The sequence below is a fragment of the Dermochelys coriacea genome, chromosome 4 (genome assembly GCF_009764565.3).
Source record: "Dermochelys coriacea isolate rDerCor1 chromosome 4, rDerCor1.pri.v4, whole genome shotgun sequence".
Classification (NCBI taxonomy): domain Eukaryota; kingdom Metazoa; phylum Chordata; order Testudines; family Dermochelyidae; genus Dermochelys; species Dermochelys coriacea.
This window is the reverse complement of record NC_050071.1, coordinates 13,381,669-13,403,501: the sequence shown is the minus strand read 5'-3', so window position 1 is coordinate 13,403,501 and position 21,833 is coordinate 13,381,669. Positions and strand designations below refer to the sequence as shown.

Sequence of the window (21,833 nt, the reverse complement as noted above, 5' to 3'; positions counted from 1 at the left end):
GTCAGCCGAAACATTTTAGTTCATCCTGTTTCCAAGATCGGTAGTTCTTTGAGTGATTGCTTTTGTGTATTCCACAATAGGTGTGCGTGCTCGCCACATGCACCAGTGTCAGAAGTTTTTCTCCTAGCAGTACCTGTAGGGGGAGCGCCCCAGCAACCCCTGGAGTGGTGCTCCATGGCGCAGTATAAGAGGAGCTGCGCACTCCCTCCACCCTCAGTTCCTTCTTGCCGCGAGTGAAGGTGCATCGGAACTACTCGGCTTCAGCTTTGCTCTAGCCCGTCCCAGAGCTTCTTGTTCGTTCAGTGTTAGTACCTGTAGCTGGTTAGCTGTTCAGCTAGTTCAGTTAGAGTGCCTGGGCCGGGGCATGCCCCGCACCCCGGGTTTTAAGTCGTGCGGCACTTGTAGGTGCTTTATGCCAAGGAGTGACCTGCCCGCATACTGTTTACGCTGTTTGGGAGAAACCCATATTGTTATACCAATAAAATAAAAACCAGCAGGATCTTATTAAAGGGGACAAGACAAAATGTCACATTTATTGTGAATACAGAAAGAATCATAGTAGGCAGTCAGTTATAGCTATAACATTTCATTCAGTTTCACATTCATTCACACGTTCGTTCATACACACACAGGTTCTGAAGCTTCTGTATAGTTACCAGTCCTGAATGTAGTTTGAGTTCGTGGCTTGGGTTCGTAGCTTGTGGCGGTTAACTGGCCAGGAAAGCCGGGTACAAGGAAGAGCTGGTTCTCTGTTGGGCATGCACCGATGCCCTTCCATGTTGGCAGCAGAATGTTACCCTTCAAAGTCTTCCATCTCACCCTCCTTTTTGTAGGCTTTAGTTTGAATCCAGAGTCTATAGGTTTTGCTGTGTCACGCTGCCTCTGGGTTCGGTGTGATTGATCACCCGTCAATTGCAGACGTGACTTTCAGCCTAGGACCTGGCTTTGATGTTTCTTCAATTGTACTTTTGTTCTTTTCTTTTGAGGGTGGACTCCTCTTAGTTTGTCAGGGCTGTTGTCTGCATCTTCAGCCATTGGGTGTTTACACTTTATTTCATCAGGACGGGCTGGGGCTGGAGGTTGATTCCATCATCCATACATACCTCATTCACACATCTAAACTAAACTAATAAGATTACAGCAGGGTTTTGCAAAAATGAGGGTTGCAGGAAGCTTTTACAAAATGAAGTGAGCATTTAAAAATGAAGTGAGTTTGGGACAAGTGTAAGGAATGGCAAACACTGAATAGAAGTTACAATGTTGAAACAGTGTAAGTTTCAGCGATTTAAGCAGCAATTGCATTGAAAGTGAAACTCAATTAGCCAGTTATTGGGATAACCGGTTTTATGAATGAATGTTGTTTCATTCATAAAACTTGGCTTATGAAGTTATATTAATAAAGTGAACAACTAAAAACAATTTCATTCATCAGTTCTACAACATCAGTGATCGTTGCAAGATTTGCAAGTCGTTTAAACCTCGGACTGAAAGAGAAAGAGACATTAGGCTCCGGGCTATTCTGATGGAGTCGGCGCTGAACCCAACTCTGGTGCGCTGCTTCAAGTCAGCACCGGGCACCGCAGCGTCGGTGAGTGGCGACCTTCTGGCGCCTTCAACCAGTCAGCACCGCTCCCTGTCCACGGGGCACAAGAAGGCAAAGAAAACATCATCTTCGCAGCGGCACCGAGGTAAGCCGGGGCAGAGACTAGACCCATGTTGGGCAGTCCTCGATCCCCTCTGGCCTCTAGGCCTCTGACTCACAGAGAGTGGAGTAACGCGGTCGCTTCGAACCAGGCCTTCCCAGATGTCCGGATGCCCTCCACAACGGAGGCCCTGCGGCGGCCTGGGATGTCATGTCCATGCCGGTACCAGGAGTAAAAAGAAAAGGAGTACTTGTGGCACCTTAGAGACTAACAAATTTATTAGAGCATAAGCTTTCGTGAGCTACAGCTCACTTCATCGGATGTCACGAAAGCTTATGCTCTAATAAATTTGTTAGTCTCTAAGGTGCCACAAGTACTCCTTTTCTTTTTGCGAATACAGACTAACACGGCTGCTACTCTGGTACCAGGAGTGCTGCCGATGTCAACCCCACGCTTCAGGGGCAAGCCACCGCTGGGTTCTCTGCAGTCGCCCCCAGTTCGGCACCAGTCTCGGTCCAGGGAACATTCCCGACGCCGTTCGCCGCCCAGTGACCGTTCAGGGCGTAGTCCATGTGGAACGCCCTCAACTCCCACCAGACTGTCTGGTTGGGTATCGTCCAACCAAGACTCTGTGCCCCACTCCACATCACGGAGTGAGTACCGACGAGACTGAGGCAGACGTCACCAGAAGTCCTTGTCTCATAGGGATTACCACAGTCTGTCATGGCATGGATGTCAACGCTGTTCCTGCTCGGAATCCTGCTCCAAGACTCCGCCAAGGCATTGCCTCCACAGCCCAGGGCATCAATTGCCGGCACTTCGCTGTCGCGGAGCCGATCGTGGAGCAGCAGCTACAGGCGGTATCGGTCCTCCGCATCGAGGTTGCGGTCCTGTGGGCAACGCCGCTCCTGGCACCGCTGTTCCTCCAGGTCCTGTGGCAGCAACAGATCGTTCGTCAGCCTAACCTCCGCTCGTAGTCACCTTTCCATGGGCCAGGCCATCCAGGCCGAACAACCGGGCCTGTCAGTGCCACAGCCAGTAGAGTCGCCCTTGGCCCCGTGACCGGCCCAATGATACCAGTGGGCACTGTGGCCCACGACACAGCCCCCGGTGGGGGCCCGCTCGATATCTGGAGCCTCAGAGGCGCAGTCGGCTTCTCTCTCCAGGCCCCCAAGGAGAGGGTCGGTGGGACATACGTCCTCAGCACTATGCCCAGAGTCCGACGAAGTGGTGGACCTTCCGGTGCTGGTGGACACCCAGAGCACTGTGCCGGCCTCCTTGCCCTCCCCAGATGAGGTGATAATGGCCCCACCCTCCTCCGTCCCGCAGGAGGTCTTTAGGGCCCATCAAGAACTTTTAAAACGGGTGGCATCAAGCCTTCACCTCCAGGCAGAGGAGCCCTCAGATTCCCTGTTTACTGTGCTGTTCTCTTTGGCACTGGGCAGGGTGGCTTTGCCCCTCCATGATGGGGTGGCAAGGATTTCAAATGCCCTGTGGCAAACACCAGCTTTGCTGGCTCCCATCTCTAAGAGGGCGGAACGCAAGTACTTTGTAACCACCACAGGGCACGAGTACCTCTACACCCACCCGGCACCCAACTCCCTAGTGGTCGAGTCAGTCAACCATAGGGAGCGGCAGGGCCAACCAGCCCCTACCCTGAAAAATAAAGATTCGCGAAGAATGGACTCTTTTGGGAGAAAGCTTTATTCTTCCTAGAGTTTTCAGTTGCGGGTGGCAAACCACCAGGCGCTCCTGGGCAGGTACAAATTCAATTTGTGGGGTTCCCTGCCCAAGTTTGAGGACTCCCTCGAGGAGCGTAATAAGAAAGAGTTCAAGGCGCTGGTGGAGGAGGGTACAGCGGCTACCAGGGCATCCCTGCAATCGGCTTCGGATACAGTGGACACGGCAGCACAGTCCATGGCCTTGGCGGTGTCCAGGAGAAGGGCGTCGTGGCTCCTGCTGTCCGGGCTGTCCAGTGAAGTGCAGGCTGCCATGCAGGATCTCCCGTTTGATGGCAAAGTTCTGTTTGCGGAACAAATGGATACAAAGATGCATAGCATGAGGGACTCCCGCACGACCCTCCAGACTCTGGGTCTCTCTGTCCCGGCTCTGGCCAAATCTAAGTTTAAGCCGCAGAAGGCTCCTGCTCAGGCCACCGAGCCGAAGTAGGAGGCCACCTATAAAAAGTCGAGGGATTATAAAAGGCGCCCTCAGAGGCAGTCGCGGCCAGCCCCACAGCCTGGGTCCTCCAAGGGCAAACGGGCAGGGAAAAGGCAGTTTTGACGTGAAACTCGGGCGTTCCCTGCCAGTTTTCCCCAGGGATCCCCTCTCAATAGGGCTTCCCTTCTACAATCAGTTGTGTGCCAGTTCTCCCCAGGGATCCCCTCTCAATAGGACTTCCCTTCTACAGTCAGTTGTGTGCTTTCCTCCTGGAGTGGTCGCGGCTGACTTCAGACTGATGGGTCCTCAACACCATCTCCCGGGGCTACACCCTCCAGTTTACTTTGCCCCCGCCCCGTCCATCTTGGGGGACCCCTCGCTTGAGCAGGAAGTGGGGCGGCTCCTGAGTCTAGGAGCAGTGGAAATGGTGCCTGGGGAGTTCAAAGGCAAAGGGTTCTACTCCTGCTATTTCCTTATCCCGAAGGCCAAAGGGGGACTCAGGCCCATCCTGGACTTGCGGGATCTAAACCAGTTCATGGTGAAGCTCAAGTTCCACATGGTCTCACTGGCTTCCATCATCCCCTCCCTGGACCCCGGGGACTGGTATGCTGACTTCGATCTGCAGGACGCATACTTCCACATTCACATATTCGAGGGGCACAGATGCTTCCTCCGTTTCCTGGTGGGGCAGAATCACTACCAGTTTACGGTCCTCCCGTTTGGCCTATCCACTGCCCCACTGGGTATTTACAAAATGTATGTTGGTGGTAGCGGCCTACCTCAGGCACCGGGGGGTCCAGATCTTTCCTTGTCTGTACGATTGGCTGGTGAAGGGCAGCTTCTGGTCGCAGGTGAGGGATCACGTGATGCTTCTACTGTCCACGTGCGCTGCCCTGGACCTGTTGGTAAACAACGCCAAGCCCACGTTAGTCCTGGTCCAAGACATAGAGTTTATCGGGGTGCTCCTGGATGCCTCGTCTGCCACAGCCTCCCTCCCACTGGACAGGTTCAAGACCCTGAAAGGTCATCGACACAATTACAAGGTTCCCGGTGACTATGGCCAGAGCGTGCCTCCGGCTCTTGGGTCACATGTCGGCATGCACATATGTGGTCTGCCACGCAGACTCCAAATGAGGCCCCTCCAGCTCTGGCTGGTCTTGAAATTCTCCCAGGCCAGGGACAGGATGGACAAGGTCCTCACCGTGCCTGACTCGGTGATCGTGTCACTGCGGTGGTGGTCCACCCCAAGCAACATGCTCCGATGGGTCCCGTTCTGGGACAGGACCCGATCGCTGGAGCTGGTGTCTGAAGCGTCGGACTTGGGTTGGGGGGCCCATGTGGGGAATGTTCAGACTCAAGGTCTGTGGTCGACGCAGGATCTGTCCCTACACATAAACGTCAAGGAACTCAGGGCGGTATGCCTGGCATGCGTGGCCTTCCGCTCATACCTGCAGAGCAAGATGGTCAGGGTCCTCAAAGACACACAGCCTCGATGTTCTATATCAACAGGCAAGGCGGGACTCGGTCCTCTGCTGTGAAGACCTCAGGCTGTGGGATTTCTGTATAGCCCACAACATCTGCCTGAGGGCCTTCCATCTGCCGGGCGCCTGGAACGTGTGGGCGGATCGCTTGAGCAGGGACTTCTCCTCCCAACATGAGTGGTGTCTCCACCCGGAAGTGGCTCACCAGCTGTTCCGCAGGTGGAGAACTCTCCAGGTGGACCAGTTCGCAACTCGGCAGAACCGGTGCTGTCCTTGGTTCTGCTCCAGGGGGGACTGGGACACGGCACTATCTCCAATGCCTTCCTCCTGTCCTGGTCAGGCCAGTTTCTCTATGCCTTCCCCCCCGTTTCCACTGATCAGCAGGGTCCTGGAGAAAATAAAGATGGACAAGGTGCAGGTCCTCCTCATTGCCCCAGAATGGCACAGGCAACATTGGTACGGGACCCTCACGGGCCTGGCGGTTGCTCCGCTGTGGCCTTTGCCACTCCGCATAGACCTGTTCTCCCAGGACCGGGGACCGCCTTCTCCACCCCAACCTAGCAGCTCTCCACCTCACAGCGTGGCTGCTCAATGGTTAGGTAGAGAGGAAAGGACATGCTCAGAAAGGGTCCAGCATGTCTTCCTGGAAAGCAGATGGCCCTCCACATGCCGTGCCTACTTGGCAAAATGGTCCTGGTTCTCCAGATGGGCAGCTGAATGGGGTGTCTCCCCGGTGGCCACCCCTATCCAGCTTATCCTGGACTACCTTCTCCACCTTGGAGCCCAGGGCCTGGCGCCCTCGTCTGTCAAGGTGCACCTGGCGGCCATATCGGCCTTCCATCCGCCGGTGCAGGGGAACACAGTATTCTCCCATGCTATGACTGGCCGGTTCTTCAAGGGGAGTCTTTTCCTGTATGCTAGGCCTCCGGTCCCACGGTGGGACCTGAACCTGGTGGTGTCCCATCTCACAGGGCCCCCATTTGAGCCGCTAGCCACATGCTCCTGGTCCCACCTCTCGTGGAAGGTGGCCTTCGTGGTCACTATCACATCGGCCAGGGGGGTCTCGGAGCTCAGGGCTCTGACCTCCGAGCCTCCGTACATGGTTTTTCATAAGGACAAGGTTCAGCTCTGCCCACACCCTGCATTCCTCCCGAAGGTGATCTCCACTTATTACATGGGTCAGGACATTTTCCTGCCGGTCCTCTGCCCCAAGTGCCCAGTGAGGAACGCCGTCCCCACACGCTCGACGTGCAGAGGGCTCTGGCTTTCTACCTTGAACAGACTAAGCTGTTCAGGAAAACCTTGCAACTGTTTGTCACCTTGGCTGAATGCATGAGGGATCAGTCGATCTCCACTCAGCGTCTCTCCAACTGGATCACTTTGTGCATCTGCACCGGTTATGAGCTGGCGGGGGTTCCCCCGCCACCGATTGTGAGGGCACACTCGACTTGGGTGCAGGCCTCATCAGCTGCCTTCCTGGCCCACGTCCCCATCCAGGACATTTGTAGGGCCGCCACGTGGTCTTCGGTTCACACGTTCACCTCGCACTATGTAATCGTCTCCCAAACCAGGCATGATGCCGGGTTCAGCAGGGCCGTTCTCCATCCTGGGAACTTGTGAAATCCTCCAACCTGCAATAGATATAGCTTGGAATCACCTATTGTGGAATACACATGAGCAATCACTCGAAGAAGAAAAGACAGTTACCTTTTCCATAACTGGTCTTCTTCGAGATGTGTTGCTCGTGTCTATTCCACATCCCGCCCTCCTTCCCCTCTGTCGGAGTTGTCTGGAAGAAGGAACTGAGGGTGCGGGGAGCGTGCAGCTCCCTTATACTGTGCCAGGCAGGCGCCACTCCAGGGGTCGCGGGAGGCACTCCCCCCTATGGGTACTGTTAGGGGAAAAACTTCAGGCACCGGTGCACATGGTGAGCACGCACACCTATTGTGGAATAGACATGAGCAACACATCTCGAAGAAAGCCAGTTACGGAAAAGGTAACTGTCTTTTCCTGAAGGTGGTTTTAACATGCTCTGGTAATGGTATTTGTAACACTGTTGCACTCAAGAATGAGAGAATTTCCTCTCTCTCCTTTCTTCCCTGACGCTTTCCTTCACTTGTAGACAGAGCATGCTTGATACAGAAAATTATTGAGACACAGTAGAAGTGAAACCCTGTGATGATTTTTTTTAATCCTTAGGACCCCAATTCAGGAAAGCATCCCTAATCAATTTTTCTCTGCTTAAAGTTAAGCAAGTGCTTAGGTGTTTCCCTGAATTGGGGCCTACAGCTGCACTTTAAATTATTGTGGTCTATCCTGCAGCACACATGGGCTTGTCAATTTGCTTACTGGCACCTTTACAAAATGCCCATAGGACTGTGGGGTCATTGAAGTAACAGAACTTGCTAAGCAACTGAAACTGAAGATGCTGACTGACAGATGTCTAGACAAAATCTGCGGTTGGTTAATTGAAGCCCTGATTGGGGTGGCTGCAGGTGTAAACTGAGTCTGTCTTTGAAAATCCATTTTTTCCTCTGCTGGAGGTTATTCTTTACCCTGCAATCCATGAACATGAGTCATAACGGTTAGGTCCCTCTAGCAGGGTTGTGTTCTTAAATTTTAACTCTGAGGGTTGGGCTGTGCATTGATCCATACAACACAAGGCAGATAGCATGAACCAGGAGTTAAGATGTTGCATTAAAGATGACACAGCTCCTTTATTTCATTAAGGCATGCAGAATGAACACATTATTGCACTTTTCCTTCTTTAAATGATTGGCTTTCTGCAGTTTACAATTGTTTACAAACTGACAAACAGCGCTAGAAACATACCAAAGATCCTCAAACATCCTTATTCATCCCAGCCACTGTCTTGCATCTAATATTGACAGCAGACAAATAACCCTGACAGCCGACAAACAATCCCAACAGTGTACCACTAAAAATCTTATTGTGGCCGCAGACACCCGTATTCATCTCAGTAACTATCTTGCATCTCATTTGGAGAGCTATTCAGAGATCTGTGATCAAAATCTCCTCCCACCACCTCTTCTTCCAGACATTTCTCTTCTTATTTAAGATGCCTCTTGTTTTAGAGGCCCGTTTTTCTTGAAGGAGTTGTATCACAGCTTTTCAGAAACCATTCCTATGGGAAACTGGGTCTGGATAATGAGGATTGTTGGCCGATGTAGAGTTAGATTATCAGTAAAACTGCATGGGAGAATTCTTGTGGGAGTATTCTGCAACAGAAGTTGTTTTTCCTTAGGGTTGTTTTTGTAGTTCCGTTTAGGCCTAATTGTTTGGCTTTCAGACTGTGTAATAAAGTATCAAAGCACATTTTTTAAAATCACTTCAGCCACTGCAATGTGCCCCTTTTGTCCCTGCAGAAAGGGAAATGTTTGCCCTGAATTGCCACCACAAGAATAAGAGGATCACGTTGAATTTAAACAATTGCTCTTGGTACCAGCCACTGTTATGGTGTCACCTTCTGTTTCAGGCCAGGAAGCTCATCAGTGACTTTGCCATTATCTTGTCCATTCTGATTTTCTGTGGAATAGATGCCCTAGTAGGTGTGGATACACCAAAACTAATTGTGCCAAGTGAATTCAAGGTAGGTAAAAGTGATATCTCAACATACAACCGTTATTTTACTCTGTGGCTTCTGTCGCACTTTGCCGTTTCTGTCTTCCTTCTGTGAAATTACAACCATCAGACCAGCAATAATAATAAAATAAGCTGTCCAGAAAGGATTGTATTGCTGAGCCAGTTAGAAAGCAGTTTGTTTAGAAGTGCAAATTTACGTCATCCCCATTAACGCCACGTCAGTTGGCTGAGACATCTTCTAAAATGCAATGACAAATCCTGAAAGTAGAGCGGGATCCTGCCAACCTTGCTCATGCTCAGTAGCACCTTACTCCACGATTTCAGTGGGCCAAATTGTATTGTGCTTACTCACACGGGTGAGCCTTCACTCACCCATGTAGTTTCAATGCTTGAATGTGCTCACGAGTGAAATGGAAGCTCCACAATCTGGACCAGCAGGACTACTTGAAGAGTGTGCTGCTACTCGGCATGAAAAAGGATGGCAGAATCTGACCCCTAATAACCACTTCCAGGCTTTGAACTTTAGCTGATGTTTGTATATGGGAATAATTAATCCCAAATTGTCAGTGTCCTCAGTAATCTTCCTTTAGTCAGCTTGATATATCAGTGTTTGGGTCCTTTTGTCACCTGGATAAACATGCTTTGGTTGTGGGGAGGGGAGGGTTCAATAATATGTCTCCACTCTGATGCCTGTTTTCCTCTCTTTGCTCTTGAAGCCAACCAGCCCTCAAAGAGGCTGGTTCATCCCACCCTTTGGAGGAAACCCCTGGTGGGTGTACCTTGCAGCTGCCATCCCTGCACTACTGGTGACCATTCTCATCTTCATGGACCAGCAAATCACAGCTGTCATCGTCAACAGGAAAGAGCACAAGCTCAAGGTGGGTGCCTTGTACCTTGCATGAGTGCAGCAAAGTGGAGCCTGTCCTCTCCATGACAGAGACGGAGAGAGAGCCTGTGGTGGTAATGGGCACCTGCTCCCTTCGAAATGCTATGATTGGTGTTTAGTAATAGCATGTATTTTGTTCTATCACAGACTATTATTGCAGATTTGAAAGCAAAGTCATCACTTCAGCTTGAAAGCGACAGTATTTCTTGAACAATGTTCGTTGTTAAAACAAAGGACACAGACGTTGGGCCAGATCCTGATGTTTTTACTCTGTGACAACTGCTTTTGACTTCAGTAGGCGTTCTTTCTGAGTGAGGATGGAATAAACCCCGACGGCCAGATCCTTGGCCATCACCAAAGGCCCCAGTGCAGGGAATCCTTGTAGGGCTTAAATCATTGCTAGCCACATACTCTTCCCGCCATTGGAGTAGGGGCCTTGTCCGGGCACGGCTTATCCACACAGCAGTCCTCCTACTGCTTGGCTTGCAAAGAGGTCCCTAGAGAGCTGCTCTAATCGCTGCAAATTAGAGCAGCCTTATGCTGTGAGCAGATACTTTTGCTTACACCCACCTTTGATTCCCCAAGCATGAACACGGTACATCTTCAAACAGCCCTGAGTGAGGCTTGAAATACCCTGACCTCTCCCTGCAGGAAGTGGACTGTTAACCGAACAAACTCCCAAATAATGGAAAAAAAAGGTTCCTAGATTTCATATGTGAATCAGTTATTCCAATAATTCTCACCTGTGGCTTCTGCTCTTAGTGCTATCTCATTGGTTTTCAGCACCACTGCCATGGCACAAAAGGAAAAGTTAACAAAGCAACCCAGAGGGGGACTTAAGAGAAAAATAGTGAGAAGAAAAATGGTTTTCCCTGCATGGATGCCCTTCTTAACTTAGGCTGGGGACACTGGTCTGTCCTGCAGATAGAGCACAACAGCAGAGCACAGGGAAGCTGGCCATCCCTGTTGCAAAGGTGTTTCTCATTGGATTTAGTGGTCAGAGTTTTGGGGGAGATGTCTTCATTGTTTCCACCTGCTCTTTGCTGTCCCCTTGGTCAGCAAGTGAGGTGCAGGTAAACAGGGCAGATACATAAGGTGAGAACTTTTCCAAATTCATCTTTAACTAACAAAAGGCGGCACTGACTGCTTGGAACTGGCCTCTCTATCTGCAGTAGTGCTCTCAGCAGTACTAGATGTCTATGGTAGACAGTTCCTGTGGCAAAGGGAGGGTAAACAAAGCTCATTCCAGAATCTATCCGCACTGGTCCCTGCGTTGGCCAGAGGTAGTAAAAAGCATTTCCTCCCACCGGGAACTGAATGTCCTCAAATCCCCAGCCTGTACTGGCTTGGAGCTCAGCCAAGAGCTTGGGGGAATAGTAGTAATTTCTAACGGAGCTGGTCTCAGCTGAGTTTTCAATTCCTTGTCCAGTGAAGGGTCAAAAAAGGTCTTTTATCACGACAAGAGTTTTCAGTCTGAGGACTCTGTGCAGGACTCCGTGATTTGAAGAAAAGGGGGAGGAAGGGTACTCAGATATGTGCATCACACCAGCAGGTGCTGGGGCAGGGGTGCTACTGCTGCTCCTTTTTCACTTGCCACTCCTTGATTTTCCATTAAGCCAGTTAAAATTGTGAGATTTTTCCAGAACCCGTATGCTGGAGAAGAAAAAGAAAATGCTTAAGAACATAAGAATGGCCATGCTGGGTCAGACCAGTGGTCTGTCTAGCTCAGTATCCTGTCTCTGTTAGTGGCCAGTGCCAGATGCTTCAGATAGAATGGACAGATCAGGATACTTTTGAGTGATCCACCCACTGTTGTCCAGTCCCAGCTTCTGCCAACTGGAGGTCTAGGAACACCTGGAGTACGGTTTTCTATCATGCACTGTCTTGACTAATAGCCATTGATGGATCTATCCTCCATGACCGTATCTAATTATCTCATTTGATCTGAATATGCAGGATAGAAGTATGGTGTCCACTTAGCCTTTGAGACCTATGTGATGGGATCCAAACCATCCCTCTGGTGGAAAGGCTAATGAGCATTCCTGCAGTCATGCGGTGCCAGTTAGGCACACTTGCAGAACTTGCTCCATCTGGAGAAATAGGGCTTAAAATGGTTTGAGTGGCTGCAGAGTTGGGGGTTTGTTTTCCCTGGAACAGTGTAGCTGCCAGGGTCTGCTAGCGAGCTCCTGTAACAAGGATGCTCAGCCTGAGGCAGTTGCTAATCTTTTCCTTCAAGCCCCCTCTTTGAGGCAGACAGATATTACAAGCTCGGTATGAGTGAAGGCTCTGGAGGGCTGCATCCAGCCAGTGCCCTGTGGTGGGTACTGGGAAGCACAACCAAAGGGCTAGGAACAAGGGGATTGTAATTTGGGCTCTGAAAAGGTGCTGGGAGTGAGCTGGGCTCCTGCCAGGAACAAGATTGTTCAGGAGTGGGGGCAAGAGACTCAAAGATACTATGGCTTGAGCCCGGGCAGAGGGTTGGCTGACTACAACATGGTTGAACCAGTGTTGCCAATACCTACCATTCATCCTTCTGAAGCATTCCCGACTGCGACATCAAGAGGAACCTTGGAGGATAGGATTTCTGCCAGCGTGGCTGCAGTGCTGCCTTCCTGGGTTTCCAATTCACTTTCCTTTTATTTTTTCTCAGCAAGAAATACAGATAGTGAATCGATGCCAGCACCATGCTGATCCCTGCATGAGAGATTTGTGAAACCTGTAGGGTATGGTCCGCCAGGGTGTTTCTAAACTGCTGCTTGCGTCACAGGGGTCGGACCCTGGTGGTCAGACCCTCATAGGTTGGAAGCTAATCAAAGTCGTGACTAGCTCTGCCTTCTCTGGCCCCCACTGATTAACAACTTTCCCTCCCCAGAGAAGCTCAGGGACATCCCCTCTTTACTGTTGCTGTGTCTTTAAGAGGAAGAAGCTGCTTTGTGATGGTGGCTGGCTTTCTTCGTGTGTCTTCAAGGGATGTCGAGGGGCTGCATCCCCATCTTGTATCTTAAGGACCTGCCAGACTGGGCCATAATTTCCCCCTCTCTCTTCTGCCCCCACTCCCCAATTCCCAGAGTCGTGTGATGAAGGGGTCAAGAAACATCCTGACCCTGTTGTCCCACAGGGCAGTGGGAAAGGAAAAGAGTCCTGCCCCCCCAGAGTGGCTGCTACACTAAGCCCAGAGAGCTACATTGCCCCCTAAGACTTACTTAGCCACTGGGACTTCCCTGCCTAGTGTGTGGCAATTAAGCAATGACTTGGGGTCCTCAAGGTACCACACTAAGTTTTCTGGGTTGCTGCTGCATTTCTTGGGAAGCAGCCACTGGAAGAAGGGACTCTTTTCCTCTTCCCATGGCCCTGTGTGTGTGTGAGAGATGGGTGGAGGGCAGGGGTTAGTTGTCAAGCCAAATCCTGACAATTACGCTACAAAACTCAGTAAATCCTAGAGTTGGAAGGGATGAAAGGACCCTGGCTCTGCCCTGTGAGTCTCTGTCACCCCCTGTACTTACAAGATCAGGGAATGGTGACCCATCAGAGAGAGGCACTGGGCCCACCAGGCGATGGCAATAGGGAGTCAGAATGTTCTGGGGCTTGTTGAGAGGGAAGCCAGCTGAGGGAGGAAACATGTATGATAGTGAGACAGAGCTGGGTGTGCAGATTTTCCTGCCGTGCATGCTCTTGCCACCATGCTGGAGGAGCATCTTGAACCATGAACACCGGCTTAGTATGGGTAGGTCCTAGATTCAGTATGAATACCCTTGTACAGCTCTAATTATTGTCACTGACATCCCCTATCTGACCATTTCAGATGGGAAGATGATGTGAATTAACTAGAATCCAGTGGATAGAGTTGAGGATACCACCGTGCCTACCTGACCTTATGCTTGCTGATAGGTTCACGTGTAGGGGGGTTTGTTCCTTCGAAAGCCTGCCTTTCTCTCAAGCAAAAGGATCCTTAAAGCTGGAACCTTAGACTGGAGCTGATTTTACTTTGACAGTTTTATTTTTATTACAACATAAGGGTCAGGGTTTCTCTTGCCTTATCAAAATGGGCAAAGTTTCTGTAGATTTGACAAGCCCCTATTAATATCTATTTAATAGCATGGTTATCATATAAGGAAATCACTGATAGTTTTAAGCAATATGAAAAACAAGGTTTGTTTGTATAACCATTACTCCTGAATGAACTCGGCATATTGGTCTGACTGATACTAAGAACCTAGGCCTCGGAGACTTTGGCGGTGATGAGATAGTGGGGTATATCCACTTTTGACTGGAAATGCCAACAGGCAGACCCCAGTGTGACAGCTGATTTTTACTGCACAGGAGACTATAAGGAAAGAAAGTGAAGAGACTATATAAATAGAATCCATAAGGAAAGGTGGCCTCAAATGCACATTTATGAATGTTCTTTAAAGAAGAACTTTGTAGTCACTAATATAGTCACAATATGGTATGTAATGATATTTTTAAAATAAACTCTTTGAACTGGCCCTTTACAGTTTGTTGTGCCATATAGAGTTTTGCCTGCTCTGCAGGATGAATTCCATTGAATAATATTGGGCTCCTGTAAAAAGGTCTCTCCCTTCCACAGGACAGGAGGCATTTTAAAAGGACTGGAATGTAGGAATAAAGACCGATTCATAATGAGGGTTATATTGGAGTCATTATTTAGGTGTGAACCTAATAAATGGTATAATTACCGTGATATAGTAACGATTGGCATTATTTCACAACACATGAAGATTTAAGATCAACTTGAAATTGACCTCAAAGAGTGGGTTAGGATAATAAGGGAAAGGTTTTTTTGCTTTGTTGTTTATTAAAAGATGGCCTTTGTTTGGGATCTGGATCAAGAAATGCTGGCTGACTGCTGAGATTGGCATAAAATATACCTCTGGACTCCTTATTTCTTTAGCAAGGTAAACATCAGTCTTAGTTCATCTTATTCCAGGCCATCCATGTATTATTATTCTGCACACAGCTTCCTAAAGGTTAAAGCCTTTCTTTAATCTTAATTAGAAGAACATAATAAAAAGAAAGTGAATATAGAGGCTAGGTGCAGCCATGAATTGTACAGTTTTCTGGAAGATCCACCAAATGGTAGAATCAGTGTCCATATGCATTTTGCTAGGGGCTTATTCCCTCACCCCGTGCAGCTGGGTGGATTGTGAACTTCCTTTCCATAGTCTCCATTTCAGACAGTGTCTCTTCTCGCCAACCCGGCATTTATGCTGCTTCACAAATTTAGCCATTTTATTTCCATTAGGAGTAACCCTCGGGGAGGCAGTGAATGACTGAAAACAGCATCCTTTTATTGGTGGTGTTCATCTCCTCCTCAGGACTAATGTCTCAGCAGTATTGGCTCCATTCAGGCTCCTTGGCTTCCTGTACATTTCCCTGTGAAATTGTTGTTTACCACTTAAATGATGACTATTAGTGATGTGCTGTGGGTGAGTGGGGGCTGTCTCTTCTCGGAGCTCGTTAAAATCCTCCCACCAAATCGAAGGGAAAGTTGGGGTAATCTCCCTGCCTCTGACAGAGACACTCATTCTGGCTACTGCTAGAGAGACATCCCTAGGTCTCATTCAAGTATCTCTGAAGAGCTAAATTTTCTCTCTTGCTTTTGACTAGACTGAACCTAATAGGCAGGTATTTAAAAAAACAACAACAACAAAAAGCAACTGTCGGGAAAGAATTCCTACCATCCCTCTCTGCAAAGTCGACACCTCCACGCCAACTTTATTTCAGTTTATACAACTGAATGCTACTTTACTAGCAACACACTGTCTATTTTTTTCAGTAACAAAGTATAAACATTTGACCAAAGTGCTGTTCAATGTAAAAATGTGTTTCCTGCTTCCTTTGTTGTGGTTATGAGCACATGTTTTTGTTTAAATGGGGAAAAAAATGAATGGATTTGTAGTCCCTCTGTGCTCCTCGGCAGCAAACGTGGCCCTGGTACATAAAATCTACTGGCAGTCTAAAGTAGGGACAGTTTTTGTGGGAGTGCCTTGTTACAATATTGGCAGCGCATCACTGGCTAGCAGACTGAATTGTGCTGGCTCGTTAACCAAGGTAAAGTGGTACACGTAGTAGGAAAACAATGGACAGTATTCAGGTCTTGCCAGGTAGAATATCAGTCAGCAGGTCTGACTCACCTGTTACTGCTAATAAACTCAAATTTAACAGATCTTAAAACCTCTAATCTTCAAAATATGAAATTTTACAGATCCTGTTCTTAGTAATGCTCCCTCCTTTCTTGTCTCACCCTTTGTGGTTCAGTGATTTGGAGTTTTTTCTGTTGCCCTCTATTAATTGGGGGGGGGGAAGGGTATAGAGCGTATAGGGTTCAAAAGGAGCCTTTTTAGTCTGAACTTGAGCAAATTATTAGCATACATAAAGAGCAAGCAATTTCCAAAGTAATTTCATCAAGTTATCAGAAAAACGCATATTGAGATTTTAAAGCAACCTGGAGAATTTGGACACTATCCTCCCTTTAAAATTAATTGATCCCCTAGATTGCTTTGAAAATCTCAACAACAGTACAGAAATCTGGAGGTGGTTCATAAAAATAAAGTACCGTGGTGGCCATTTATGAAGTCAGCATTTTCCCATTGCAGTCACTAAAATCCTGCACTTGCTTTCTGTTCTAAGTACAGTATCTACGATACCACAGCGTGATAACTGTTGGTAAACATTGACTTTTGGCACTGTTTGGCTTTGATAACCCTTCTAGTTTAAATGTGCTGTTAGATAGACTTTAGTAAGTCATTACGCTCATACTTATTTCACAATAGGTTCTTAAAACTAATGTTAAGCTGGGGACTGGTTTTATTAAGGTTTTATTTATTACCCTGGGTTTCTCAAGCTTTGTGATGTCCAGGTTGTCACTTAAGCTAGCTGGGGGTGACTCTTCAGAAAAAGACACTGTCATGGTTGTTAATATCAGATGAAAGGATCTTTGCATGGAGTAAGAGCTTGCATTATGTGGATGGGTGTATGGAATTAGTATTATGAATGACTATCTCCTTCCTAAAGAACTACGGCCTGACTTTCAAAAGTGCTGAGCCTCCACAAATGGGAGTTGTCGATGCTTTGTAAATCAGACCACAAGAGCCCAAGAAGAAGAAAATGTATGTCATGTATTCAGCCAGAGGATGATTTGGGGCCTTAGTTTCTATGACGGATTTCCAAGTAACGAGTCATTTCATTTCTGCAGATATTTGTTCAGCATTGCAGTCGTCATCACGCTAATTGATGTTGTACTGAGGCTTTCCTGTAAATGTGTTCTCTGTGATCATGACTAGACCAGAGGTGGGCAAACTACAGCCCGCAGGACCATCCTGCCCGGTCCTTGAGTTGCCAGCCAGGGAGGCTAGACCCCGGCCCCTCCCCTGGTGTACCCCCTCCCACGTAGCCTCAGCTCACCGTGCCACCAGCGCTCTGGGAGGCGGGGCTGTGAGCTCCTACCAGGCAGTGCGGTGGCAGGGCTGGCTCTGGCTGGGTGGCGCAGCTGCCAGTCCTGCTGCTCTGAACAGCGTGGTAAGGGGAGGGAGCAGGGGGGTTGGATAAGGGGCAGGAGGTCCTGGGGGGCTGTCGGGGGACAGGGTTGCGGTGGAGGTTCTGGGGGGGATGGTCAGAGGATGGGGAACGGGGGGGTTGGATAGGCGTGGGAGTCCTGGGGGGGGCAGTCAGGGGACAGGGAGCAGTTAGGGGCAGAGATTCTGGGGGGTGGTGATCAGGGGATGGGGATAGGCATGGGAGTCCCGGGGGCCTTGTCAGGGGGTGGGGGTGTGGATAGAGGTCGGGGCAGACAGGGAGCGGGGGAGGGGGTTGGATGGGGGTGGAATCCCTGGGGGACAGTTAGGGGTGGGGGGTCCCAGGAGGGGGCAGTCAGGGGACAAGGAGCAGGGGCGGTTGGATGGTTTGGGAGTTCCGAGGGGGGCAGTCAGGGGGCGGGAAGTGGGAGGGGACAGATAGAGGGCAGGGGCTAGGCTGTTTGGTGAGGCACAGCCTTCCCTACCTGGCCCTCCATACAGTTTCGGAACCCTGATGTGGCCCTCAGGCCAAAAAGTTTGTCCACCCCTGGACTAGACTCGTATACACAAGCAGGATATATGTCTTGGCCTTCTGCTGTGTCTACAGAAATGCCCCTGTTGTAACTGGGTCTGAGGATAACCGCTAACTCTCCCTTGTAAACCACTGTCTTGCTTTTTAGGTAGCTGCTCCATGCCCCCGCACTTTCTGAGTTCTCTTGTTGCCATAACAATCTCATGGGGTACAAATGGACTGTTCTGTTTTCCAAGCACTGCTGAAATTTTGTAGGGGTCTTGGACATGTGATTGATAAGAGCAGGATTTCTGAGGATGGGAAAGTGGACAATGTCATTACAGATAATTTTGCAGGGGTCTTGGGCATGTGATTTCCTTGTCAACACAATAGCTAATAAAGTAAGGGTCACAGTTAACTATAAAAATAGCACTGTACAATGGTGTGTTCGGGGGGTTGTTTTTTAAAAGGGCGCATTACCAAGTGAAAGAACGGGCAGTCTAGAGCTGCTTTGAAATACCCTGCAAGATTATACCCAGGAAATACATATATTTTTAGTACTTGAACATAATATTGTTTGGATCGTTTAAATTCCTGCCAAGATTCAGTGTACATCCAGTCTAATTTTTGCCGGTTTCTATTACTTTCTGCAGCTGTTCTCAGCCCATAGTTTGATTTGACTAATACCCTTTGTATGGAGTTATTTTGCTGGTTGGTGGGTTTGAACTCCATCAATTTCACCCCTCCCCGTATATAGTATATATGCATGTTTTGTATATATGGTGATCAATTAATTACTGGCGAACTTTCTGCAATTTCGATCTCTTCCGAAATTGCTCACAAGGCTGCCTACCCCCTTTATTTGTTAAGTCACCCACCACTGTAATATATACCTGTGTGCAGTAGCTACATTGATAATTCAGCCTCTAAAGGTCATCAGGTCATACTCTGCTAACGTCTGACCAAGATGATTTGTGTGCCATTACCATCAATCTAGAACTAGGAGAAGGTCCTGGTGCTCTAAAACATTTGATGATTAGCTGAATGCTATAACGTTTGTTGCCTGTGTCCCTCCACAGAAAGGTGCTGGCTATCATCTGGATTTGTTTTGGGTGGCTATTCTGATGATTATATGTTCCTTCATGGCCCTGCCCTGGTATGTTGCTGCTACTGTGATCTCCATTGCTCACATCGATAGCTTGAAGATGGAGACCGAGACCTCAGCACCTGGAGAACAGCCCAAGTTTCTGGGAGTGAGGTACGGCAAACCAAAAGTGGCCTTGTTTGCATGCAAACATCAGTGTATGCTGTAAGTGATCTAGCACCAAACAGGACAAAGGCAGAGACACTCCGGGGGAATAGATGTCAGATTTACAGCACGTTTTCAACTCAGCTGAGATTTCCTTAGAACTCTTTTAGTCCTCATTGGTTTTATTCACTTAGAAGTTTGTATTGAGTAGACTCTCCAGTGTTGTTTCCTAAAAGGGAAAAAAGTTGTCTTAAAACTTGTGTGTGTGTGTGTGTGTGTGTGTGTGAGAGAGAGTGAGAGAGAAAGACTTAAACTTTTAATAAGTTATATATTGTTTTTCACTGCTTTGGGAGTGAAATATGTAGGCTGAATTTTTTCAAAGCTGACTAGGAGACTTGGCCACAAAACTCCCAGAGGAGTGTGGCTAATTTTCCTAGTTAGCTTTGACAGCTGATCTGTAATAAGAGCAGGCTTTCTGAGGATGGGAAAGTGGACAATATCATTACAGATAATTTTGTAATTGGAAATTAGACAGACATACGTGACAAATACAGTGGTCAAAAAATTCAAAGCAACCAGCTCTACCTAATCGGGCAATTTAATGTAATATTTAGGTACCCAAACTGAGTGACCTTAAGTGACTTCAGCAGGAGAGCTGTGCATCTGAAATTCAGGCCACTTACTTAGGTGCTTAAATGTGAATTCAGGTACCTAACTTTACATACTCAAAAATGTTTGCCAGTGTATTTTCAGACTTGCTGAGCAACCCTGGCTCCCTCTGAGGGCAATGAGAAGTGCGGATGCTCAGACTTCCACAGAAAGTCAGACCACTAGTGCATGACTTTCTTCTGTACTTGTGCTGACCAGCATACAGAACTGTGGTTTCCTTCTTAGACAAGGATTCAAAATATGCCACCAACTAATGAGTCAATAGCAAATGATTTATCATTGATATGCGTTTAACACAAATTGCCAATCACGTACAAAGAATTTAGCCTGCCCATTGATGGCTTGTGACATTACATTTTCAAACATGTTCCCCTAAAATTGATTTGTAACATCCTACTATTTGCCAGTCGTGTGTGGTGTTTAGCTATCTGAGTAAAAATGACACTCTGGGAATAGTCTCAATTTTCAAAGGAGCCAGATTTTCAAAGATGGGTGCAAACTGCTGCACCCACAAATCAAGCACTTGGAGAAACATGCAAATATGTGTTTTTTGCATTAGCAAACAGAGCATGTTCAACCTGTGTGCATGATGTATCTGGCCGTACCATTGCCACCCATCTTTGAAAATCTGGCCTCAAAACCTAATCTTTAGAGTCTATGGTTTTTTTGGAGAGTTGAACAGAGAATGAAACCTAGGTGAAAGCAGGAGCTAGACTGGTAACTGTCTGATTTGGTTTCAGGGAGCAGAGAGTCACTGGAGTCATTGTATTCATTCTCACTGGTGTGTCAGTCTTTATGGCTCCCATCTTGAAGGTAAATATGTTAAATTTCCCCCTTTTCCTTCTTCTTGGGATACTAAAAGATAAGGAAGCTGCCCACACTGCAATAACAGACTGTTTTTATGATAAGACTGTCATCATAGCAGTATGAAAAAGGAGATTAGGGAGAATTATTGATGTAGTTTTATAATTTAGTGAGAGCTTAAAATACATGATTTTTCCTCCTAAAAAGTTTATCTGTAGGTTGATACAGTGTTGCCAAGAAATTTCAAGGTTGGGTTTTTTGGTTCTCTTTTAATATAAGAGTTGCTTTAAATGTTTGTGTGCAGCACTGTTATATTGTACTACATATGTTTCATGCATCTGCCACATACATTTGCTCATGCAAAATATACTGCAGACAAACTAAGAGAGCTTGTTGAAGCCATGCTGGAAGCATGGTTGATAGCACAATGTATTTGATCCATGGAAGACACCAGTTTACACTAAAAGTATAGTCAAGAAAAAGAAATATGAAATTATGTAAGTGTATTTGTATAGCCATTTACATACTGCTTTGCATTACTGGCGTGGCACAAAAGTCAGAGTATACCACTGAATCTGGTCCTTGCACCTTGAGTCAATGGGAGGTGAAGGAACGACAGGATTGTGATATTGATTATCTCAGCTTGGGGGTGACAAGGTTTTAGATTGATTCCCTTTCCAAACTTCCCAGAGTGACTTCACTTTATAGTCTTAGAGGAGGCTGCCAGGTGAAGAATTAGGATTTTCTTCAGCATGTATCAGAGGGATGGATATGGTGCGAGATGTGCTTTATGCACGCATCCAGGGCATCCACATATTGTATGTACCAGGAAATCAATGAGTATATCCGAAATAAGACAATCCTTTAGTTCATCCTGTTAGTACCTTGGAATCCAATTCTTGTAGTAGATGTTAGTTGCCATGAATAACCTTTCATTGATCTCACATATGAGTGTAGAGAATTTTACATTTGGCACCCAGCTCATGGTGTGTGTTTACGACTCAGAGTGTAGACATGACATAGATGATGAAGAGTATAAAGAATTCCTGGCAATCCATAAAGTTCAGCTGGTCTGAGCTAACAGAGCTACTCCATGGATAAAATTCTGACCCCACTAAAGTCAATGGGAGTTTTCTCACTGATTCCAGTAGGTCCTGGATTTAAGCCCATTAGGTCCAGCTGTCGGAGCATGCATCTGATCAGTGCTAGGTTCATAAAACTTGCTTTGCCTTTGAACAGAACAACCAAGAGAACTGAACTTCTAGGCTTTCTCCTCTTAAATCAGCAATATT

At 47.7% G+C, this 21,833-nt stretch overlaps 1 protein-coding gene across 11 annotated transcripts in view; it reads left to right on the top strand.

Moving 5' to 3' along the window:
• SLC4A4 (solute carrier family 4 member 4) overlaps positions 1-21,833 on the top strand; it is a 254,617-nt gene that overhangs the window by 216,530 nt on the left and 16,254 nt on the right. For all 11 annotated transcript variants that reach the window (XM_038398376.2, XM_038398374.2, XM_043513068.1 and 8 more), the window contains 4 exons: positions 8,781-8,894; positions 9,604-9,765; positions 18,899-19,077; positions 20,478-20,550. In XM_038398376.2, the coding sequence (XP_038254304.2) occupies positions 8,781-8,894; positions 9,604-9,765; positions 18,899-19,077; positions 20,478-20,550 (528 nt within the window). The remainder of the gene's footprint in view (positions 1-8,780; positions 8,895-9,603; positions 9,766-18,898; positions 19,078-20,477; positions 20,551-21,833) is intronic.